The 24,862-nt window shown below is 61.4% G+C and overlaps 2 protein-coding genes across 2 annotated transcripts in view; one reads left to right on the forward strand and one right to left on the reverse strand.

The window, feature by feature from the left end:
• ADGRA1 (adhesion G protein-coupled receptor A1) overlaps positions 1 to 24,129 on the reverse strand; it is a 25,896-nt gene extending 1,767 nt beyond the window's left edge. Inside the window, exons 1-5 of the mRNA XM_012660680.1 lie at positions 24,059 to 24,129; positions 17,678 to 17,805; positions 16,335 to 16,458; positions 12,791 to 12,936; positions 389 to 487 (exon numbers count right to left, since the gene is read on the reverse strand). Coding sequence (XP_012516134.1) covers positions 389 to 487; positions 12,791 to 12,936; positions 16,335 to 16,458; positions 17,678 to 17,805; positions 24,059 to 24,061 — 500 coding nt within the window. The 5' untranslated portion in view covers positions 24,062 to 24,129. The remainder of the gene's footprint in view (positions 1 to 388; positions 488 to 12,790; positions 12,937 to 16,334; positions 16,459 to 17,677; positions 17,806 to 24,058) is intronic.
• Positions 24,130 to 24,149: 20 nt separating this feature from the next.
• The window catches only part of CFAP46 (cilia and flagella associated protein 46), a 149,453-nt gene continuing 148,740 nt past the window's right edge, over positions 24,150 to 24,862 (forward strand). The window contains exon 1 of the mRNA XM_012660675.1: positions 24,150 to 24,516. Coding sequence (XP_012516129.1) covers positions 24,150 to 24,516 — 367 coding nt within the window. The remainder of the gene's footprint in view (positions 24,517 to 24,862) is intronic.

Raw genomic sequence — 24,862 nt, forward strand, 5'->3', positions numbered from 1 at the left:
GTGGTGCTGCCAAATCGCTCTTTGTCTCCCAGGCCCTTCTTATCTAAAGAAAACGAGGCCTCCGGTGTCCAGGGAAAGAGATTAAGGGTGAAACTGAGTCCTTAGAGAGGAGGGGCTCCATGAACTCGTGGGGAGCACGGGCGGGGGAAGGGCGCGGCTTGGGCGGCCACCCCAGGCAGGGGCCAGCACCCATTACACCGTGTCCTGGGATCCCCTCGCCACGGCACCCGGGACGGTTAGTGGGCGGCCTCTAGTTCCCTGCCCGGGCCGGCCTCAGCTCAGGTCCACCAGCAGAGGGCGATGCTGCCAGACGCCCCTGGCTGCCCTGCTCTGGGCAGGTGGCCTTCCCTCCCCACCCTCCCTCTCTCCTGGGCGGCCCTGTACTCACTATGCAGCCTCCTCGTCCTCCATCCCGTAGTTCCTGATATTCGTGGCGGCCGTGACCCCGCAGATGATGAATGGGACCCCTCCACTGACGAGGTAGAACCTGCCGGAGAGTGGAAGGTGCTGAGCCCCCTGGCCCGAGTCCTCCCAGAAGGACAGCGCCATCCTTCCTGCCTTCCTTGGGAGGTGCCTGGTGTCCTGGGCCGAGCCCGTCTGCATCGGGCCAGCACCAACCCCCACCAAGGAGCCCAGGGCCACGGTGAGGACCCTGGCCAGGCCCTGCAAAGGTGGGGCCTTGGGCGTGTTCCGTTCCCGCTGCAGACTCAGCAGGGACAACAGGAAGCCCCCGGTGGAGGTGGCACAGGTACTGGGGGCATGTGCCCCCACGGTGTGAGGACAGGAACCCAGAGGATGCTGAGTTGGGTCACTTGGCCCTTCACGGCGGAGATGATCTTCCCACCAGGGTCCCCAGGTTACACCCCCTCCTCCCCAAGGGCAGCCTGTGTCCAGCAACCAGCCAGCACATGGGTTTTGAGACCAGACTCATAGCCTCAGAGTGAGACACTTGGAGGGCCTGTCCAAGTCGGACCCGTGGAGACTTGCTGTGTTCAGCTGCTTGGGGGCAAGCTGCTGGCATTTGACCTCATGCCCTGGAGGGACACTATTCATCCTGGCGGGAGTTGGCCTACGGTGCAGGCATGGGCCGACTTCCCTCCACGGAGCCTGAGCTAACAGCTCCATCTGAGAGCGTTCAACCCTGGGCTCGCGATGTCATGTATCTGAGGACCTGGAGCTGCGCCAAGCTCGCGCACCTGTGCACAGAACATGCAGCATGCTGGCCTGTCACAGGTGCCACCACCCACAGCTACCAGCCCTGCGGAGCCGTGGTGGCCTCTGGAAGGGGCGGCCAAGGGGCCAGCTCAGAGACGATGCCTCGTGAGCAGAGGCGCTGTCCTCCTGGGTGTTGCAGACTCCTCACATCAGCAACGTGGCTCATGGCCCCAACATGGGCAACACGGCCCCAGATCCCAGGTGGCAGTAGGGTGGCTCCTCTTAGGGTCACTTTCCGTGACCCCCCAGCAATCTGTGCTTCCCAGAATTCTATATCCCAAGAAAATATCCTTCAAGAAGAAAGGTGAAATAAAGACACTTTCTGATAAAAATAAGACAAAGAGAATTTGCCATCAGACAACCTGTACTTCAAGAAATGCTACGTGAAACTCTCCAGGTTGGAGGGATCCAGAGGGGAACTCGGATCATCGGAACGGAGTGAGGAACACAAGAAATGCTAATTATTGACATAAATATAAAAGATTGTTTCCACTTAATCCCTTTGAAATATATGTGACTGTTTAAAGAACGAATTTGAAGATTGCCTTGTGGAATTTGTAATATATTAATATCTAGAACAGAAGCACTGTAAGTAAAAGACAGAGATAGGTTGAAAGCAAACGGATAGAGAAGGCCGTGCCGACTGTGAGCCCAGGAAGGCTGGAGTGGCCTCGTTAACACCAGAGAAAGACTTTAGTAGAGCAGCATGTCCAATGACATCAGGCAGACAGCACAGCCTGAGAAGGGATTCAAAATACATGACCCCTGGCCAGACGCGGTGGCTCACGCCTGTAATCCCAGCACTCTGGGAGGCAGAGGCAGGAGGATTACTTGAGCTCAGGAGTTCAAGACCAGTCTGAGCAAGGATGAGAGCCCGTCTCTACTAAAAATAGAAAGAAATTAGCTGGACAACTAAAAATATATAGAAAAAATTAGCCGGGCACGGTGGTGCATGGCTGTAGTCCCAGCTACTTGGGAGGCTGAGGCAAGGATCGCTTGAGCCCAGGAGTCTGAGGTTGCTGTGAGCTAGGCTGATGCCACGGCACTCTAGCTGGGGTGACAGAGTGAGACTGTGTCTCTAAAAAAAAAAACAAAAAGCTCAAAATTGACAAAATTAAAAGAGAAACAGATAATTGCAAAATCATAGCTGGTGATTCTGACACCCCTCTCTTAGCAATTGCTAGAACGACTAGACAGGATTCAGTAAAGAAATAAGGATGTGAACAGTAGCATTGACCACTTTGAGTTAATTGCTCCGTATAGAACATCCACACATTCTTTTCAAGCACACGCTCTACTCACCATGGTAGAAGGTATCATGCACCACGGAACAGATCTCAATAACTTTAAAAGGATTGGAGTCACACAGTATGTTCTCTGATGACAATTAGATTACATGAAAAATTAACAAGATTACTAGGAAAACTCAATTATTTGTAGATCTAACAACACACTTGTAAATGATCATGGAGCAAGAAGGAAATCCCAAGGGAATTTAGAAAAGATTTAAAAAAATGATAAAATACAACATAATCAAGATTTCTGGATGCAGCTAAGCAGGTCATAGAGGGAAATTTATAGCTTTGAATGCTTTTTACTAGAAAAAAAGAAAGATCTAAAATTTAGTGATCTAAGATTCCAGCTTAACAAAGTAGAAAAATAAAAGGTCAAAGAAGGCACCACGTAACTGGAGGAAGGAGATAATAAAGATAAATGCAGAAATAAATACAGAAAACAAAGCACAGTTAAAATTATCAAAGCCAAAAGTTGATTTTCTGGAAAAAAAAATCAACAAAACTATAAACTCTTAGCTAGACTGAACGAGGAAAAAGAGAAGACAAATTCTCAGTCTGTAGCAAAAAAGAGGGTTATCACTGTATCCACAGAGAATAAGAGAACAGCAAGTCTATCTTACAAATAACTGAATGCCAAAAGACGCAGCAACTTCGATGAAATGGATAAATTCCTTGAAAAATACCAATTGCCAAAATTAAAACAAAAAGAATTGGAAAATTGGAATGTCCCATATTTATCAAAAAAGTGAATTCAGTACTTAAAAACGTCTAACAGACAAGCTCACAAGTAGGTTTGACCACACGTCTAAGGAGGATATAACACCGATCTTACATAAGCTCTTCCAGACAGTGAAAGAAGAGGGAACATCTCCTAACTCCTTTTACGAGGCCAGCGAGACCCTCACGCCAAAGCCAGACATTAAAAAAAGGTCAGTTACCTTGTGTTATCCCTCATGAACACAGACAGCGTAACCACGTACTAGCACGTGATATCTAGGAGCTTTATGAAAAAGATGGAAACATCACGGCCATGTAAGATTTATCTAAAAAAATGCAAAATTAGTTTTGCTATTCATAAAAATCAGTCAGCATAGCTCATCACGTAAACCCAGAGAGGAGAACACAACACGATTGTTTTAATCGAGGCGGTGAAGGTTTCCACCAAGTTAAATAAGCATCCATTATGGAAACATCTCAGCACCTGGGCATGGAGGCCACGCCCTCGATTTGCAGCTAGTGTCAGGCTTAATGCGGAACAACTGGATGTTTTCCTTCTAAGATCAAAAACAGCTTGAGGACGCCCCGCTGCTGCGCAGCGTTGAGGGCGTTTGTCACGAGGCGAGCAAAAGAAGTAAAGGCAGCCAATGAGAGAGGAAGAAAACACGTTTCTATTTGCAGAGGACGTGACTGATCACGTAGAACATTCGGTAGAGTCTGCAGAACAGCTACTGGAACTACGGAGTGCGGGCGCTCAGAGAGCCTTGGGGTGGAGCAGCGCGGACCAGATGGCTCGTGGAGGGACAAGCTGGGAGCCCGGGGCTGGCCCGTGCTCACGGCACTTGATCTGGGGCAAAGGGCTGGGCGGGGGGGGACAGGCCGTCCGCAAAGGGGGGCGTGTGAGCGCTTGCACACGCGATTGTGCCCCAGTTCCTGTGTCCCCACCACGGCCAGGTCCTAGTCTTGGACCTGTGAGTGTCGCCTCCCCTAGCAAAAGGGGCTTTGCAGATGGGGTTGGGGGAGGGGTCTCGAGACGGGAGACTGTCCCGTGTCATCTCGCCTGATGTCGTCACAGGGTCCTGATAAGACAAAGGTCAAGGTGGAGAGAGGACCCCAGGCAGCTGGCTTTCAGGGTGGAGGGGGCCCAGCCGGAGTGCAGGCGGCCCGGGCTGTCCCCGTGCTGGACGGATGCGGCCCCCAGGGGAGCCGGCCCTGACGCTGGATTCCTAGTGTGCAGACGGTGAGATGCTGCAGGTGCGTTGTTTGAAGTCACGGATCGTGCGGGATTTTTACAGCAGCTGTGGGAAACCCGGTGCGGCCCCAACCACACGCCACTCATGGGAGGGGATCCGGGTGGATCTGGGGCTGAAGTGACAGAGCTGACCGCAAAGTGGGGGCGGATTCCCCAAGCGAGATGCAGGCCCCGAGCACGGGCCGCCGTCAGGGGCTCCTGCTTGGCTGAGAAGGGCCCGCACCTGCAGCGCAGAGGCCGCTACGCACAGCGGGACGTCGGCGACTCCGACCTCGGTCAGAAGCAGCCGGTGACCCGCGAGAAAGATGGGAAGGGACCCCGCAGGCACCTCACGGGGAAAACTCAGGCGCAGGAGGGGCTGCAATGCTCCTGGGATCCCTGGGGAGACCCAGCGCCCCGCGGGCCGGCGTGGAGGGTGGGCCCGAGAGGACCCGCAGGGCGCTGTGGGGACGTGAAAGCTGGAGCCTCTGCGGCCATCGGAGCGCTGGTCGTCAACCCAGCCTGTGACCTACAGCTTCGTGCAAGCACGTGGGGACCGCGGAGAGATGGCGTGCGGGGAAGGCGGCCAGATTCCAGACACGGTGACCGTCCCGCATGCGCAGCGCGGGGTGGAGTCTAGGAGGTGTCGCGGGCGCCAGCCGTGGGGACCGACAGCGGGGTGAGAGCCCGGCAGGGCGGCTGGGCGTGGGCCGCCCCCACCTGCTCCCTCACCTGCAGGTCTCCGCACAGTGTCCTGAGCCGCACCGGCGTTCTAGCATTTTCTTGTGTAGGTATTCCACGACACACCAAAAAAAGGTTAAACTGAAAAAAGTATTTAAAAAAGAAAAGGAAAGAAGACAAAGGACCAACTTGTGGTGGGGCAAGCTTCGCAGAGGAGGGGGCTGGCCCACCCACTGCACCCATCAGCCGCTGTCCCCTGTGCCACACCTGGGTGGTCCCCAGACCCCATGACCCGGCGCAGTTGACTGGAGCCGGCGTCCAGTCCGAATGGACCAGCTCGAGGACGTGGAGAGACTCTGGAGAAGGGCTCAGGTCTCACGCCCCGCCAGGACCCAGTGCTGGCCGGTCAGCGCCTGGGTGAGGTGTCGGGGAGCCGTCCCAGAGCACCCCGCCTGCACCAGGCACCTGCCCCGCTGGCGCCACCGGCAGGTCCTCCGAGACCTGCACCCCCGGGGCTCGGCTTGGAGCTGGGGGCCCGTCGGATGCGGCTGCGCTGCCTCTGCCTCCGTCCCGTGCCTGGCCTCACGCCCCCCGCGCCGACCTGCATGGCACTTCGTGCACACGTGTGCACTCACACGCCTCCCACACAAGCTGGCCCGTGCTCACGTGCACTCACAGCTCACACGCCCATCTGGGAGTCCGGAGGGGGCCCGGCGGGTCCCTGAATGTGTGGTGGCCACGGGGCCTCTGACGCCTGCGTGACAGCTGGGCTTGGCCGTCACTCCCGTCTCAGGATGAAGTGGAAACAGCCAGCGCAGGCGAGGCACTGAGGCTGCTCACCTGACGCCAATCTAACAGGCGTTCACCAAATCCCTGCCACGTGTCGGCTGGTAGCTCCAGCGAGCGCCACGTGGAGGCGGACGCCCAGCTCTGAGTGCAAAACGGGAAAGCCCCCTCTCGAGAGAAGAAAACAGCAAGACGCCTGGAGGGGCTGGGGGACCACTGCCCGTGGCACCCTGCAGGGAGGTGGCCGGGCTGAGCCCAGGGCAGAGGTGGGACACACCTGCCCGGTGGGGAGGGCAGGGCGTGCCGGGGAGGGAGGTGCAGACAGATGGCGGCCAGGCCTGAGGGGCAGCAGGGCCGGACAGTCTCTCAGAGGCTACACAGGTGGGACCCACCTGGGAGGGAAATGCTGCAGGGGGGCGGGGGCGGCTGGATGGGTGGATGCAGAGAAGCGGTCTCGGGAGACCAGCAGCAAAACAGGGGTGTAGGGAGTGGGGTGTGGAGAGGGGGAGGCTACACAGGGTGGGGGCAGGGTCATGGGACAGGGGTTTGATGTGACGTGGGGAGGAGGACGGGAAGTTGGAATAGTGCCCAGTGCCCGACACGTGGAGGAACACCAGCTGGCAGGTCCTGAGCTGATGCCCAAGGAGGGAAGGGAGGTGCGGGGTCACGTGGACACAGAGGAGGGGGAGGTGCTGGGTCACGTGGACACCGAAGAGGGGGAGGTGCGGGGTCACGTGGACACAGAGGAGGGGGAGGTGTGGGGTCACGTGGACACCGAGGAGTGGGTGGTGCAGGGTCACGTGGATACCGAGGAGGGGGAGGTGCTGGGTCACGTGGACACCGAAGAGGGGGGGTGTGGGGTCACGTGGACACCAGGAGTGGGCGGTGCAGGGTCACGTGGACACTGAGGGGGAGGTGCTGGGTCACGTGGACACCGAGGAGGGGGCGGTGCAGGGTCACGTGGACACCAGGAGTGGGCAGTGCAGGGTCACGTGGACACCAAGGAGGGGGAGGTGCGGGGTCACGTGGACACCGAAGAGGGGGAGGTGCTGGATCACGTGGACACTAGGAGTGGGCAGTGCAGGGTCACGTGGACACCGAGGAGGGGGAGGTGCTGGGTCACGTGGACACCGAGGAGGGGGTGGTGCTGGGTCACGTGGACACTAGGAGTGGGTGGTGCAGGCTCACATGGACACCGAGGAGGGCGAGGTGCTGGGTCACGTGGACAGAGGAGGGGGAGGTGCGGGGTCACGTGGACACTGAAGAGAGGGGTGCGGGGTCACGTGGACACTAGGAGGGGAGGTGCGGGGTCACGTGGACACTAGGAGGGGAGGTGCGGGGTCACGTGGACACTAGGAGGGGGTGCTGGGTCCACGTGGACCAACCATTAAGGTATCTGGGCCACTCTAAGGGGAGGCTCTGTGGCCATGGGTTAGACGTGTGTCACTGTCAGGAGTGATGTCACTGCAAGTCACCCCTGGATTGGCCTGTGGCTCCAGCCCGTCTCGTGGCCAGGATCTCAGGGTACCTAGAAGACTGTGGCCCTGTGTGGGTCCAACATGAGGCGTCTTAGAATCAGAGGAGGCACCAGTCGTGGGGCCAGAGGGCGGGTCAGTCAGCACGTCGGGGAGTGGCAGGGCCTGTGTCCCATGTGGGCCTGTCCCCCACCCCGGGCAGCTCCCCTTCGATTCCTGGTGCCTCTCTCTGCTCCCTTCTCCCCAACACCCCTCTCAATGGGGGTCCTGCCCACGGTCTCCCTCACTCACTCGGGCAGGCCAGGTCATCCTCGTGACAAGACCCCACAGAGCCCTGGTTCGGGTCGGATCGTGGCCTTCCCAGACCGCTCCACATCTGCGTGGCACTTCTGTGGGCCAAAGGCTCACGGCGGGTTCCTGGTGGGGACTTACCAGCAGGCCGTGAGGCAGAACTCACGGGTCCCGGACAAAATTTACACTCAGGTCGCAGCCATGCCCGCGCGGAGCACACCAGAAAGGGCGGCGGGCTCCTTGGTGAGGTCTGGGTGAAGCCTGGTCTGGGGCCCAGAACCCTCCCTGGAGACGGGCCACGGCCCCGCACCCACCCTCCTCACACACAGAGGAAGCAGCCGGCAGCCGCTGCCTGCCACGGCCAGCCACACAGTGGCTGTGCAGAATCGGCCGCCCTCGTCCTCCCGTGGACCTGGACCCCAGCCACAGAGCTTCACCGCAGACAGAGAAGAAATAAAATAATGTTTCTCATCATTGTAGGGAGGATCTCTCCACAGAGACAAACCACCTGAAACCACGTGGTTCACCTTGATCAAGTCAGGATTTCAATCATTCAGCAAGTTGTTACAAGTTTTGCGTAATTCTAGAGAAGATGGGATTTCCTCCCTGAACACCTAGTGATCTGTGAAAATTAAACAACATACTCGAATAACCAATGAGCTAAAAAAGAAACCACAAGGAAAACTAGAAAATACTTTGAGATAAATGAGAAAAAACTCCCCACAACATACCTTAAGGACGCACCAAAAGCAGTGCTCAGAGGAAAATTTATAGCTGTAAACATTTACATTAAAAAGAAAATAATAATCTAATTTTATACCATGAGAAACCTGAAAAAAGAGCAGACGACACCCAACGCTGGCAGAAGAAAGGGAATAAGAAAGGCCAGAGCAGAGACGCAAATGAATTAGAGAACAGAAAAGCAGAGAAAATCGATGCAACCAAAACTGGTTCTTTAAAAAGATCAACACTCAGCCGGGCGTGGTGGTACCTGTGGTCCCAGCCACTCGGGAGAATGAGGCCGGAAGGTCGCAGGAGCCGGGGAGGTCACGGCCGCAGGGAGCTACGTTGACGCCACTGCACTGCGGCCTGGGTGGCAGAGCAAGACTGGCTCCAAAATAGAAATAAATAAATAAACAAAAATCAACAAAATTCGTAAACCTTTCACTAGACCAAGAAACTCAGAGGGAAGAGTAACATTGCGTCGGATGCTCTAGCTGGCATAGCTAGGCAAGAAAAAGAAGGATGAGCCGTCCAGACTGGGATGGAAGAAGTAAAACCGGCCCTGCGCACAGACAGCGAGATCATCGCAGGTACGGAAAATCCGAAAGAGTTAACGAAGAAAGGATCGGAGCTAACAGAAGGCACTTAGCAAAGTTGTAGGACAAGATCGATGCCAAAATCAGTTGTATTTCTAAACACAAGCAATGAAAAATCCAAAGAGAAAATTAGGAAAACAATCCCCTTTACAATAACAGCAAAAAGAATAAACTAGTTGGGGACAAACATTTGACGGAGGAGGTCAAGACTCGCGCACTGAAATCTACAAAGGAGCTGACGGTTTAACACTGCGGCGCGCGACACTTAACGTGGTCTCCAGACCCAACGTGGTCCCGCCGGTGGTCAGAGCTGGCGTGGCCCCTGACGCTGTCTGAGGCCGGTGAGGGTCACGCTGAGCCCCAGGGCGTGTGACCTTTGAGGAACATGACCTGCCACTTTGTCGGTGGGATGTTTTCGGCCTTCACTGACCTTTCCCTGAGTCTACGCTCTACTTCCCTGGGGTCTGTCCATCCGCTCGCCTGCGCCCTGCCCTAGACGGGACCCGCTGGGTGTGTCTGCAGCGGCCCCCGCCGCTGGGCAAGTCCGCCACAGGCTCTGGCGCCTTCCCGTGGTGCCCCCACCGCTCTGGAGCACCCTCCTCGGCGTGGCACGTCCGGCAGGTGAGCGAGCCGGGCTGCAGGACAGGGGAGGCCCCAACCCAGATGGCCGTCGGGTGCGCAGGGAGAGCAGGGAGCCCGGCAGGGCTGCAGTGTGGGCCTGGGAGAGTCTCCCGGGGTCTCCCATGGTGGGGACCTGAGCGTGGCTCGTCCAGGCAGCAGGAGCCTCAGTGGCCACACCGCGTGCTGAGTTTTGGAGAAAACACCGCGAGAACAGAAGGGGTCGGTGGAGCTGGTGCAAGCTGGGGTCTCCTGCCTGCAGGGCAGGACGTGGTTCCACGTCGGAATCTGCAGCTCGCCCGGCTCAGACACCAGCCCTGCCAGCCTCCCAGCGTGGGCTCGGGAAAGGCACCGAGGGGGGAGGCGCGGCACAGGCCTGCCTGGCGCCGGCTACCTGGGGTGGTGCAGGGGGCTTGTCCTGGGACAGGGGGAGATGAAACCCGGTGAATCACCATCTAGAAAGTCACAAAGTCCCCGCTGAAGAGTCGCGTTGCAGAGGCCACCGCCGCTCCCCGCTGGGCTTCCATTGCCCCCTCCCCGACCGGGCCTTGACCAGAGGGCAGCCCCTGGTCGCGAGCTCTGACCTCCTGCGCAATCAGCGTCTTCGGGGTGTCGGCCCCTGCCGACCCAGCTCTCTGTGGAGAGAGGGGTCTCCCATCCACTTGGCCACAGCAAGACCGCGCAGGCCGTAACATGTTTGACTCGAGTCCTACTAAATGCTACATGGCTGTGTTTTCCTTGAAATCTCTGAAGTTTTGGTTCTCCCCAAAGCTGAGCAGAGGCGGCTGCCGAGAGTGGGCAAACCCCGGTGCGCCACCGCGGGAAGCGAGGCTTTCTCAGAACGTCAGATGCTCCGGCAGCATCTGTGGTCCTGCAGAAGCTTCTCAGGGACGACGGCTTCCTTCCTGTTTCTCACTGGAACCCACAGGGCTGGGTGGGGCCGGGCACGGGGGCTCCTTCACGCACAGGCAGCACCGAGCGTCTGGGGTCTGTGACCTGGCCGCTGCCCCGTGGGACCCGAGCCGGCCCCGCTGCCCCGTCTAGGCCGAGGGTCCGGCAGGCAGTGGTGTGGGCAGAGGGCAGCGTGAGCGGTGCGCACCGCGTGCGGCCTGGCGAGCATCTGGGCTGTTCCTTCCCAGGGCTGCAAAGTCTCAGGACTCAGGAACTGAACTTCTGTTGACACTGACTGTGCGCAGCCTCCTTCCGCGCTGTGGGATCGCGCCCGGGGTGCAGACCGACGGGAAGTGCCCCCCTGAGCAGGAGGCTCTGGGCCGAGGTGGGGAGAGGAAAGGCTCCACCGCCCCCCTGGGAAGGTGCAGGCTCCGCACGTTCCCCCATGGCCCGGGGCAGCACAGAGATAGCACCAGGCCCCTGCAAAGCCAAACACCTCTCCTCACCCCCAAGTCTGTGCCTGCCGCCGGTGTACATGTCCAGGCCACGACCAGCCACGGGGCGGGGGAAGGCGCAGCTGGGGAGAGTGGAGTGGCCAGGACCCTGGTCACGGAGGACTCCGGGGTCATGGCACCTGTGGTTGCCCCCCACGAATGTCCAGGCCTTTCTACACCAGAGGAAGGGCCCGGGTCGGGGAGGGTGATGGTGGTCTCCAGGCAGCACAAGAGGAACAGTGAGTTTCCCCAGAGCGCCACGGTAAACAGGCCGGCCCTCACGGTCCGCCAGGTCTGCTGCTCTGCACCGCTGAGCCCAGCCCACCAGCCCGGACCCGGCTCTGTCTCAAGGCTGTCAGGGAGGAGCACCAGACACCCCGTGGCCCACCCCACTCTCCAACGAGCCCGGCAGCCCTGCGGTCCGCCACAGACAGGAAACGCACCCTGAGAGTGACTCTCAAACCCAGGGACCTCGGGCGAGATCGTGAATCCCGCCGCTGGGCCCTCGTGAGCATAGCGCACCCCAGCCCTGGTCGCTAAGTGGCAACAGGTCTGCACGGACCCGAAATTCAAACAACGGCAGAAACTCTGGCGGGAGGGGAGGGGGACTGGTCTTATTCACAGGACATGGGACGTCGCTTTTTCTGCCTCGAAACGAGTTCTGTTGGTTCCCTACTTGGAGGAGCTGCCATGTCCACGGCCCGCACGTGGCCACAGCTCACACTGGCAGCAACTGCCTCTTGCAGGAGCCGCCTGGAGGAAAACGTCCCCCAAGTCCCCGAGGGGCCCCCAGGTGCAGGGCAGCCCCTGCTGGAGCACAGCCCGCAGGAGGACGGGCAGGCTGGTGCCCATGCTCAAGGCCTCACGGGCCACATGCTGAGCCTGGCTTTCTCCAACTCCGGGGTTGGGGTTAAGTCTCGACTCAGAAAAGCGAACAGCGAAGCCACAGATCTCCCGTTTGGAAGCTGCTGTCCAGTCACGGGACACGTGTGTGCGTGTTCCCGCCTGCGGAGCCCCAGCCCCAGCGCGGGTATTTTCTGTGGGACGTGAGAGGAATCTCTGCATCTGCACCTCGCGTCTGCCCCAGTTTCCCTGGCTCCTGACTCTGGGGAGGACGGCGCCCTGGCCTTCGTCCTGGGGCTGTCCCTGCATCCCCAGTCCCTGCCAAGTCTCCTGTGGATCCTGGCTGGAGGAAGGACCGACAGCTGGGCACAGGCCAGGGTCACCCTGAAGTTGGCGCCCGAGTGCGCCATGATTTTCTACCAGCTCGGGAGCAGGTGCCCAGCATCAGCGAGGCCACCACGGACACTGGGGCCAAGGCCACGTGGGCCACCTCCACGCACAGCCTTTGGTCGGGGAGCAGGGGTCTCAGGACAGTGACTGGGCAGCGTGGGGCATGTCCAGCACGAGGCACACACGTGGCCTCCCGCACACGATGGCCCAGCCACGGATGCTGCCCCAATATCCTGCCCCCATCCTGTTCCCCAGCATAAACCAGGACTCCACCCTGTCCCCAGGACATCACCCTGACCCCACTCAGACCCCATCCTGTCCCCAGGTCACCACCCAGACCCCACCCTGTCCCCAGGACATCACCCTGACCCCACTCAGACCCCATCCTGTCCCCAGGTCACCGCACTTCCCCTGTGGCCCTACTTGGATCACGTCCTCCTCAGGCCCCAGCAGCCCTCTGAGGAGTTTGCCAGGAAACGGAGGATGTGCCAGCGTCACTCAGCCCCTCTGGTGGGGGGGCCACGCGCGTGAGTGGTCTCCGTACCTGAGAAGCGGCTGCCTGGGGTACGGTGGCTGGTCTGCATCCGCGCACGGTGGGGCCTTCCTGGTCACCTGCTTGTAGATGTTCCTGGCGGTCACTCCGATCCACAGCATGGTGGACAGTGTGGAGTAGTGCAGCATGATGCCCACCTGCGGGGGACAGAGGCCGGTCAGCCGGTCAGCCCCAGCCCCACCTCCCCGAAGCCCGAGCCACCGAGCCTGGAGCTTCCTGGGCTCCTTCAGGAGACAGCGTCTAGTAACAAGACAGGACAGCTGCAGGGGGTAAGGCGGGTTATCGGGGGCAGCCTCGGACACTGCAGGGGTGCCGCAGGGGGCATGTGGGCTGCAAAGACCCTTGAACAGAGGTGCGGTTGGGGAGCTCGTGGGAGCCCACGGGCCTGTGCGTGTCCCTGCGCGAGTCCATGCCACCTGTGGGGCCTGTGTGCCCGCCCCTCCTGTGGTCGCGTGGGGCTCAGGCCGGGGCCCTGTGGCCGCAGAGTTGGGCATCGGAGCCCCACACAGTGTTCGAGCGAGGCGGGTGGCACGTCCTTAGCGGGGATCTCCGCAGCTCGTGGCCCTGTGTGTACGAGGAGGCTCTGACCCAGGACACTCGGCCGCCGACCGCGCAGGGAGCTGCTCCTGCCGTGCCCCAGCCTCGCTGCCTCTGCCCAGCTAATCATGCGCCGCACCTGTCTCTGCCCTCTGATTCCGCAAATCGAAGCTACCTTTGGAGCGGCGACCTGACACTTGGAGACAGGGAAGTAAAACATTGCGTCATCGGGAGGGACGCAAACGTCGACGGAACACAGACTCTGAACACCGCCAACCTTGCGCCTTTGTAACGATCGATCAAATCCAGAGTCCACGTTTTACTTAAGACAAAACCTACAATCACCGACGAGACTCCCGTGGGCGGTGGGAAGGTCGCGGCTCTGCTCACGGTTCAGTTCAGTTCCCTTTGCGGGGTGGCGGCGGGAGACGCAGCTCGCCCGAGAGAGTCCAGCCTTTCCCGGGACGGGCCTTGCATGTGCGCTGCCCCAGCGGGGACAGGGGAGAGGGTGGCGGTGCGGTGTCACTGTCCTGCGTGGCCATCAGTGGTCAGAGGCAGCGCCCGTCCCCAGGCCTCAGGGTGTCTCCTGGTGGTGAAGGGGGCGGGAAGGGTTGGGCCTCGCCTGCGCGTGCTCTGGGGGTTTCAGGAAGCGTGAACGGCGTACTCGTCTCCCAAACACAGACGTCGGGCTGGACACGCAGAGGCCCTGGGGAGGCCGCCTGGGCACCCGGACAGGGCTGCCCTGCCCAGGAAGGAGGCCGTGACGGTCACCCCACCCCACTGGGGACCGAGGCCCGGTGCTGAGGGCACGTCTGTTGATGATGTTGCTTAGCATCTAATGAGGCTCGTGGTCAGCTATGTGTTGCCATGACGACCTTCTGTCCTCTCCAGCCGTCAGAGCTCTGGATGCTCCCTCGCTGCTCCGCGTGGTGCTGGCGGGAAGGTCGGGCCCAGGGTCCTGTGCGCGGCACTGTCGGGGCCCCTGCGGAGTGTGGCGGCCGCCGTCCTGTGGCCTCGTGGTTGGCTCCGGGCCCTTCCTTCCAGCAGGGAGGGGGAGCCACAGGCCAAGGAGGCCTCAGAAACAGCGACAGACACTTCGGGTCACGCCGCCAAGCGCAGGGAGGTCAAGGACGTCTGGGCCTGAGCCCGGTTTTCTGTCCTCCACACCTCCCCATCTCGCCGCAGCCGCGGGTGCCATCTGCGCGGCTCCTATGCGGTGCCCCCAGCATGCAGGCTCCACACGAGACCCCGTGGGCCTGTTTCCGGCTGCGCCCAGCGCCCAGCAGGCCCCGTCTCACGCGTGCTGAATGAATGAATGAGCACGTGAGCGTGTGAGGGACGCCCGCTGGGACCGCGGCTGCAGGTCAAGACGGCGCCTGGAGAAGGGCCGTCACCTTCCAACTGCGGCACCCAGACCCCGTTTCCCCCCGAGCGCTGTCACCGGGAAAGTGCGGAGGCTTCTCTCCTTCACACGATCTCCCCAAGGTCTCGCCTCTCCGGCCCCTTCCAGACCCGCCCTGCCCACCAAACGTCTCGGCGTCACGCGGCTGCCACCAGCAGGCCCTCGGGCTGCACAGAGCCTCGTCCGGGCTGGTCTGAGCCTGGACAGTTTCGGGGCTCGCGTGGGGCCTGGTGGCTTTGTTGCAGCGTGTGGAGCACGGCGGTGAAGCGCGGATTTAAAGCCCATGCCCAGCGCGCCGCAGGCAGTACATAGACGGGGTTCCCAGGCATGCGCGTTGGCTCCTTTCCGCCCACTGAGCGGCATCCGCCGCAGCCGCCTCCCATGCGTGTGCCGGTGGGTTTTCTGCCAGGGCCACGTAGGGCTGGGCCCAGGTGGTGGACGTGGCTTTCTGGTGGCTGGTCCTGATGTGTGCTCACATGGACGTGCCGTCGCCTCCGTGTACAGGTCTGGGGCGTGTGCGTGGGGGCCCATGAGGCTCTCCCGGCCTCAGAATGTGATCATACCCGTGCGAGGAGGGAAAGACACCCTGGGCAGGCCTGGCGCTCACAGCCCAGCTGTCCCCTGTGGGGACAGGCCCTCACCCACCCACCCCCAGGGTGCTTCTTGGCCACTGCTCTCTGGCAGGTGGATGGGTCTCCAGTGTGGACAGACAGCCACCAACGTCAGCTCCAGGTTTGGGAGGGCCCGAGGCCCCCCGGGTGGAGTCGCACCCACGCCACCTGTGGATGTTTGCTGAGCTCGCGATGACAGGGCCAGCGAGAGAGGCGCACGCTCCCCGAGCACAGCAGGCTGGGCGCAGGCCCCGCGCAGGAACCAAACCGCAGGGCTGAGCTCCAGTCACACGCCTGTAGCCCGTGGGGCGCCCCCACCCGGCATGCGGGGCCCTGGAGGGGACCGTCCCGGGGCTGGGCCTGGGGCCCAGCTGAAACCCAAAGGGCGGGACCAGGCTCAGCTCTGATGGAATCGGCGATTCCGACTCCCCCCTTTAAGCCAAAGCCAGGCAGGCCACAGGGCGTGAGGAAGGCCCTCTCCCGACACCCTCGTTCTTTTCCGTGCTGGGCGCTGGGAGGCTCTACCTCTCCTGGCGGAGCAGGATGTTCCCAGCAGCTCTTGGGCAGGGTCCACGCGGGGCGGTCTGCGCAACCCGGACACCCCGGTAACCTGCCCCACTGGCTCCTGCTCCCACAGGGCAGGTCCCCCTCCCCAGAGCTCCCACCCCACCAGACCCCTCGTTGGAGGCAGGTCTGTGCTTGACCTCGGTGGACAGCAGATGTCCAGTCAGCCGTCACTAGGCCTTGGAGTGCACTGGTCCAGGGAGAAGTAAATTCTTTTATATGATACAATTTGGGGCAAAACAACCGGATTCACACGGAGTGAAACTGACGCAGACTGGCCAGAGCCTTGCGTTCCTTCCCGGGAAACGCAGGACAGATGCTAGAATCTTATTTCACAGACAAGACAGTTACTACACTCTCCCCTCAGCAGGAGGGTGACAAACACACGCGGCTCTGCGGCACACGCGACCACGGCACTCACCGCCTGACACAGGACGGGGAACTTGGTGCGATTGATGCCGCCCGCGAACACCGTGAAGGTCAGAGCCGCGTGGAAGCAGAAGTTCAGGAGCGTGTGCCGGCCCTTCCGGCTGATCCGGATGGCGCTGCGAGAAAGAGGGTGTGTCACTTTCACGATGGGACTGAGCCCCTCGCCCACCCCAGCCCTGTCCCTCTGTGGGGCTGGGAGCAACTGCCCAGAGCCCCATGCAGGGCAGAGAACAACGCACCGCGCCACATCCACCCTGCGCAGGTTGCCAGGGGACGGTCCCGCGTTAAGTCACCGCAGGATGCTACAGCCGGAGGGTTTTCTGCAGAGTCTGAGCAATCTGATCGTTTGACAGATGACGATATTGAGCCCCGGGGCTCTGTGACGCGTGTACAGTCCCAGGCAGAAGTCACGCCTCTGGGTCCCAGGAAGGGCTGGTCCCCCCGCCCCCCTGCCAGCTGAGTAGATGTCTGACACCTCGGGAAGGGGCTGGGCTGGGACGGACATTGCTGGATTATGACTCTGGCCACACCTTCACCGTGGCCGTGGCCAAGCCTCTCCTGTGACCACAGCTGCCATGGTCTGAGGGTTCATGTCCCCACCACAGTTCTCATGTTCAAATGTGAGTGGGATCAGTGCTCTCGTAAAAGAGGCCCCCGAGAGCCGCCTTGCCCCACCCACCACGGGAGGACGCAGCGAGACAGCGTGTCCGTGAACTGAGCAGCAGCCCCCACCAGACGCTGCATCTGCTGCTGCCTTTGTCTTGGACCTCCCGGCCCCCAGAACTGTGAGAAACCAACTTCCGTTGTTTATAAGCCACCGAGTCTACGGCAGCTTGGTTGTGCCCAAGTCTCTGCCTATGACCAAGGCCATGGACACCCCCAAGCCTCTGCCCATGACTGAGGCCGTGGCCTGGGCCTTGACCGTGACTTTGATGCCTGGCCTTGCTACGCGGGACCTTCCTCACATTTCCCGAATCTCCTGGTGTACTACAGGCCACTGTACCCTCCCGAGGTGGGAGTGCCTTGTGGGGAGCTCGCTGCACCCAGCTGACCTTGCCTGTCTCAGGGGGAGCTCGCTGCACCCAGCTGACCTTGCCCGTCTCAGGGGGAGCTCGCTGCATCCAGCTGACCTGGCCCGTCTCAGGGGCAGCTCGCTGCACCCAGTTAAGAACAGAAGCTGCTATGAGACCTGCTGGAGGCCCAGAGTGGAGGCCGTGGCTCCCCCGAGCACCCTCACCCTCTGGCTCCTGGAGGACAGTGAGACCTCGCTTTGGGGATTTGCGTTTGAAGGTGGAGGCAGGCGCCGTGGGCGCAGGGCCTCCCGGCCAGGCTCACCTCTGGTGCACAACGTAGGTGATGGCGGAGGCCAGGAGGCAGAGCAGCATGACGGCCGTGCACGCGTACACCACGGGGTGCAGGAAGTCCCCTGGGTACTGGGGCAGGGACAGGACGGTCTTCAGATCCTGGGGAGGAAACAGAGGACACCGCGTGAGCTACGGGCTGCCAGGACCTGCGCAGTGGCAGAGCCTCCTGGTCCCCCACCTCGGGTTCAGCCTCCCCTGGAGCCGCTCTGGCCACCTCCTGGCCTGAGCCACTTGTTAGGTCCCAAACACAGCACCCGCCTGGGCAGAGGGGTCTGGCTGGTGGCGGCGAAAGGCCCTGCTCAGTGGGCGCTGGGGCAGGACCAGCTGCAGCACGTGGCCGCCCGGCGTGGTCTGTCTGCACCCCCCCCCCCCCCCCGTGCTCAGCCCAGCTGCTGGACGGTGGCATTTCTGCTGTGCCTGACGTCTGCCTCCGGCCTCCCATCTGTCCCATGTGGCTGGAGAGGGTGGGGCGGCGCCGGCTTCCACCGGAGGGCACCTCGCCTGCCGGTGGGGTCGGGGTGGCCATTCAGAGAGGCGGCGAGGCGTCGGATCATCCCAACCCCACTTCTGTGCCTCACACCCATGGAAATCCTGCTTTTGAATCTTCCTGGGAGAATTCTGTACGAAGCCTTGGCTCGAGTCCACGGAGAAAGAGCAGCGGCTGTTACGCACGGTGGACACGGCCGAGGCCCCGCGGCCGTTCCTAGACATCGTGGATCGCAGTGTGCGTTGGGGTCTGAGTAAGGGCGCGAGGTCGGAGCGCGAGGAGAACGTGTTCTCTGTGGCAGAGTGAAGCTGGGGGAAGAGCATGCCCGCCTGCAAATGTGTGGAACGGAGGGGGTTTGCGTTTCATTCGTCACACGGCTACGCTGGGCACGGGAGGAGACGCCAGGGAGGTCATGCGCAGAGCAGCCGCGTGAGGATGGCAGAAAACTGTCTGCAGACCGGGGCGAGACCCCAGCAGAAACCACCTGCCGGCACCTGGACCCTGGACCTCCAGCCTCACACCCTTGGTGGGCACCGCGTCCCGCTGGGACCCCACAGGGGTGCTGTGGTCCCACTGTCGGGGCAGAAGTCATTGCCCTGCCCCTGCCCATGCTCTGCACGGCCCTCCGGGGAGAGGCCCTGGCCTGGGGGTGGGGCCAGGGCCGGTGCCTACTGTCTCGGGACTCGGCCAGGGCTGTGCGGGCAGAGGACTGTCCCAGAGGCCCCCTGTGAGACCACACGAGCGGCTCTGGCAGTCGGGTCGGGGGTTTGCAGCCATGCTGGCCTCTTCCCCAGCCCGCAGCAGGGCCGGTGGCTGACGCGCCTGCGCCAGGCCGGAAGCAGCTTTGGACGTGGGGTGGGCAGAGCAGCAGGAAGCCGCCAGCTGGACCTCCAGGATGGTGCCACAACTCAGGAAACAGAAACCCCTCATGCGAGGGCTGCTGGGGGGGCAGCTCCACCTGTGCTGGGCAGCAGGGGGCCCCCGAGTCCCAGAGCTCAGGCTGCTGAGCCCCCTGGCGCACTGTTTCCTGGCGGGCGCCATGCCCAGGTCTTGCCATATCTATCGGGACCGGCTTCCACGACAGCTCTCCTGGAACAAGAACTTTGCATCCACCGTGTTGGGGGCTGGGAGGTCCGCCCTCTGGGCGTCACAAGTCCCCCCACGGCCTTCCGGGGGGCGTGCACGGTGGGGAGCAGGGCTGGAGCGTCCTAAAGCAGCATCCACGGCAACACCCCCACGTCCTGTGCCCGCGAGCCGCACCCCGCCCCGTCCCCAGGGCTTACGTTTGAACGTGTCTCATCTGTGGGTTTTTATTCACATACAGAAAACCCACTCACGTTAAGCCAAATAGGAAGTCAGAACCGTCTCTCGTGCGACGGGCCAACACCTCGGGGAGCCAGTTTGAGATGCAGAGGCGTGTTCTGGGGACGCCGTGGAGGCCCAAGGCACAGCCGGGCCACGCCGCCGTGGAGTGGGGGCCTGCTTCTCGTGGACGGCCCAGTCCTGAGGTTCCGCACAGACCAGGAAGCAAGGGGAGGCGTTTGGCCTCCAGAGCAGCCGCGTGGCCTGGCCGGGGCTGGGGCTGGGCTTGCGCAGGGACCGGCTTCTGGGCCGAGGCCGCAGCGGCTGTGGGTCAGCAGTGTGCTTGATAAGAAACAGGGATTCGATTTGGTTTGGTTTCTTTTTTTTCTTTCTCTAAATTAGAATTATCGACAGTGCCTTTCTACATTTTTAGAGGTGACATTTAAAATTCAAAGCAAGTAATGTAAAATAGAGATATATTTTATGTTTGAAAGTTCACACATGTACAAGTTCCCCTTGGAAGTGTCTACTCTGCCAGTGTTCCATGGGCAAAATCATGACGACAGTCTGATATGAGCTGAAACAGAATCTGGCCGACGGGCACAGACAAATCCCCTGAGGCCGTGCCAGCAGAGCGCCCTCCGGACCCACCGCAGCGAAGGGAGCTCGGACCTCATCTCACAGCCGAGGGCGGGAGGAAAACAGCCTGGAGGACCCCGGGGTGGTGCAGGGGAGGAGGAAGCCAGCTTCTGGGCCTGCAGAGTGGCCAGGGTGGCTTCAGGAGCCACTGGGAGAGGCACTGCTTCCCCCGGAACCTGGCTCCCCTCTTCCCGCAGGCCAGCCCTGACGTGTGGGGTCTCCTCTATAGTCCAACTTCCTCTCACATTTCATTATCGTTTTAGCTGGGCGAATCCTTTCTGGTGGGTTCTGCAAATCAAATGGGCTGGGGTGTAAAGACAGACAAGAAGAAAGGAGGGAAGATGGGAAGACAGCGCCAGCCACACTCCGTGCGAGTCTGATCTGACTCGGCCCCTGCGGCGGGCAGGCGGCCTCCCGAACCGGGTGCAGACGGTCGGCGGCCCTGTCCTCCCCGGTGGCCAGGCCTGCAGGCTCTGTCTGTCCAGGGGGTAAACTGGTCTTTTCCAGGTTCTCCCGCGCTTGTTCCTGGTTCTGCGCCAGAGAAGACCGATTCCATCAGAGCCCAACGTGTTCTCTCGTCGGCCTCTGTGCTCTGTCGGCCTCGCACGTTCCGGGGGAGGCAGAGGGCAGAAGGGACCTCGGCTACTCGTCTAGAGCAGGAGTCACCCTTGTCACGTTTGTGCAGCGAGTCATGGTTTTCTTTCTGGAGGGGCACGCAGGCTGGTAAAATCATGCCGAGATTTGGAGAAAATCATGTTGAAAAATACCATGAGGCCTTTCCTTCTAGACTGGTTTTTGCTTGTTTGAAGTTCCCAATTGCAGGGAGATGTCAGGTGGGTGACGAACCCCTGCTCCGTGAGAAGGTAGTAGATTTTGGCAGTTTTTAGTTATTTTGATATGGGACCGAATAAAAAGCAACAAACCAAAAAGAATTCACCGAAGTTCTGAAATGCCTGCAAACTCGACAGACCATGTTCATGTGCCGTCGGGGAAGCGGTTCCCAGGCCTGGTCGCACCTGCTGGGCGCCCTGCCGCAGGGCTGGGAGGGGATAAGCCCGCCAGGCGCAGGGTCACCTCCTCGCTGACAGCGCGGACTACGAATGTCCCGTGACCCGTCTCTGGCCCTTCCAGAGCCAGCCTCCTCCACGGAGCTGCGGGAGCGCCTGCCGGGGACCCCCACTCGGCCCCCCTGAGCCTGGCTGTGCCGGGCACGTCCGTCACCTGCCCAGTCCTCGGGAGGTTTAAATCCCGCCCTGTCTTTTCTGACTGCAGGCTCCTGCGTGCGCAGAGGGAAACGTTAGCGGCAAGAGGCGTCCCGAACGTGCTGTCTTTGGGGTCCTCGGCTCCAAGCAGGGTCTGGGGCTGGCCTGGCCGCTCCCTCTTTCCCGGATGCAGGACGCGGCAACAGACTCCCCCAGTGACACCAAGGTCAGCCCTGGATTCAGGGCGAGCTGGGCTGAGGGGCTCTGCCAAGTTCTCTGTGAGAGCCCCACACCCCGCTGAGGCTGCTGGCGGCCACCAGGCAGTCACACCGGGCACAGCCACTAAAATCAGCTCATCGTGGCACCAGCCGTGGCCTGAACGTTGAAGGGAGGGTGAGCTCATCCGAACGGCGCCACTCACACACTGCAACGACGGAAAGCAAGTAGCTTCGGGGGCCACCCCACACCACGGCACGCCACGCTGGACCCCCGCGCTGTCCCACATGATAGCACGCCACACTGCGCCAGGCCCCCCATGCGACACGCCACACTGTGCTATGCCACACGACACTGTGCCAGACCATATACATCCTTCCGTATCAGTCATACCAACCCCATTATTCTACTTAGTTCCTGAGGCCGGGAACAGTGTTGCCGGGCAAACCAGAGCCCGAACCAAGTGAAAGACGCCTCAGTCTAACCAGCAGACGCCGATGCTTTGAAGGAGGCAGAAGTGGAGAAAGCCAAAGGAGTGGACGATTTTACTCTAACTACAAAGACCATCAGTCCGTTCCCTTCAAGAATGACTGTTCTCCAAGTTAAGCACGAGGGCTGCCGGTTACAGCGTCAAAATCATACACGTTTTGGTGCCTGCTTGAATTTAAGTACTAATAACACCTATTGCAGGACCCGGCAAGTTTCCCGTCTGCTGTGTGTTAACAGCAGCGACCAGGGTGCATCCGGGAGGAGGTGCCCTCAGCCTTAAACCCTGGACACGAGGCCTGCCATGTCCTGCCGAGGGGCACTCACTGTGCGTCCGCCAGGGCGCCGAGGCGGACAGGGAGCAGGCAGAGAGGAGAGCGCAGGGCCCCAGACACGCAGAATTCGGCGCTGCTTCACGCTTTCGTGCTGGGTGGGTGGAGATGCAGCCAGAAGAGCTGGCCTGTGTCTTTACACTTAGGAACTGGGAAGGCTGTTTGCTCCTCAGCAGATGGAGGGTCAGGCAGAGTCAGGACTACCCTCACCTGGCTGCGGCCTCCAGGCCTCCTTCCCACGCCCCTGAGGCTGCCAGGTGAGTCTACCCAGGTAACTATACCATGAACTCAGAGACACGGGCAGAAAAGTGCTCCCACCAGATTTATGCAACTTGGGAAGACAACTCTGCACATTCTCTGTCCTGTCCGCAGAGTGTGTCAGGTGCAAACCTTATTTGTTAACAACAAAACCCCACGAACGGCCGAAATTCCCCACAAATTCCCAGGCAAAGCTACAGGTTTTGCCTCTCGGTGTCACGAGGGAACGCAGAGGAGACTGTACATGCGCTCAGACCATGCAGGGTGGGGGTGCGCCTTGGGTGGGGGAAGCTCCTGCAAGCCGTGCACAGAAGGGCCGAGGGTCAGAGCGGAGGGGCCGAGATTGTGGCCTCCCCCCAACCCCATGGCCTCCAGGGTTGCTGTGGCCACCCCTGCCTCTGACGCACCCTTGACTCACTTTTCGTCTGCCAATGGCAGGTTTCCATTTTGCAAACAAGGGTCTAAATTTGAGGATGAACGGCCATGGCTACTGCCAACCCAGCGCCCCCGGCCACGGCGGGTGTGGCACCTGCGGGCAACAGGTGGTGGCTTCGGAAGCTGGAGGCAGCCCCCGGGCCTGCCCGCCGCCCTGAGGAGCGATGTGCCTGATCACGTGACCTTGTCAGATGTGGGAGGTACGTGTGGCCATGTCCTCCAGCCTCAGAGGCCCGGGTAGCAGCTTGAGATAACGCTGGATTTTGGCCAAAAGCATCTCTCTCGCGTGGACATTTTGAATGGCACAGGAAGAAAGCGAGCAGGTGACTCAGACGCCCGCTCCTCATGAAGTAGACGCTCAGCTGCTCTGAGCGTGCATGCCGGTGGCTGTGACGGCGGCACTGTCCTTTGGGGCCATCAGCATTCTCTGCACGCACCCTGGGTCCTCGCTGCCTCTGTCAGCTGTCCCTTAGCAGCACACACAACACACTGTTTACTTGGCTGTCAACCTTTCCGAATCCAGACTGGCAGCAACCACAACAAAAGCTTGCAGGGCCATCGCGCTCCTGGCGAGAGGACACCCTTTCCCGTGCGCTGTACCTGGTCCAGCCTGAGCCGGGAAGCCCACCCACACCCCTCCTGCTCTGCCGCTGGGTCAACCTGCTGACAGGGATGGCGGGGGCAGGCAGGGGCGGAACGGCCTCAGGAGGGGCCTGGAGGAGGCGGGGGAGGGGCTCTGGTCCAGGGCTAGGCAAGGTTTTCGGGGGCAGGGTCCCCAGGGGCTCGTATGTCACCTCCACAGACACTGCTGTATGCCTGCGACTAATTAGTATGATCAGCGCGGAGCAAGCAGGCGCGCAGGGCGCTGACAGGCGGCCTGGGGATCCAGGTGCTGCGGAGCCCACGGCCCTCGGCCCCGAACTACCCGCCCACAACTCTGCCGCCCGGGTGGTGTGGACCGGACGGCGGGGGTGGCCCGGGGGCCGGGTACTCACCATGAGCTCTGCAAAGTTAGGGAAGTGTGAGCGCCCTGGAGGTGCCGCAGGCTCAGGCGGTCACGTCGCGCCCTGCTCCCCGCCAGCCTCCATGGCCATCCGGAAGGTCAAAGTCCCAGCAGCGGCCGGCGCTGCGCTCGGGCAGTGTGCGTCAGGGCGGCCGCGGAGGGGCTGGTGGGGTCTGCAGGCTGCGCCCATCTGTGGAGACAGCGCATGGTCAGAGGCACGGCGGGGGTCCTCCCTGCGCCGGCGGGTTTGCCCCCGCGGGCCTGTCCCCAGGCCAGCTGTGGAGTCGCCGCTCAGCCCCGTCGGGGCACGCGGAGGTGCCGGGGAGGACGAACGCGCCCGCAGGCGGACGCTGCCCTCGCGGGAGCCGCTCCTTCTGCACGATGGCGAGAGCTCAGCTTGCTCGCCGCCCCGGCGCGAGAACTGCCCCCGTCTCGGGCTGCACAAAGCCGGTAAACATGTCTGGCAGTTTAACCCAAGAGCACCAGATGCGCCTGGGATTCATCCCCACCAGCCGACCCGGCAGGGGACCTCCGGCCGCCGGGTCCCTGTTCCCGGGCGAGCGCTCGCGCGCCCCCGGCTCCCGGTCTCCCGCGCCGGCTTCACGGGAAGGTGCCGGAATCCGCCTTCCCACGGCGGGACCCGCAGGAGCCGCCTCCCGCGCCGGCGTCCCTGCCCAGAACCGGGCCTGCGCGTCCGGAGGGCGCACGGCGCGGCGCGGCGCGGCTCTCACCTACTCCGGCCCGAGCAGCCGGGCAGCCGCGGGGCGGGCGCTGCCCGCGGCCGGCGCGGCGCGGC

The sequence above is a fragment of the Propithecus coquereli genome, unplaced genomic scaffold (genome assembly GCF_000956105.1).
Source record: "Propithecus coquereli isolate 6110/MARCELLA unplaced genomic scaffold, Pcoq_1.0 Scaffold673, whole genome shotgun sequence".
Taxonomy (NCBI): domain Eukaryota; kingdom Metazoa; phylum Chordata; class Mammalia; order Primates; family Indriidae; genus Propithecus; species Propithecus coquereli.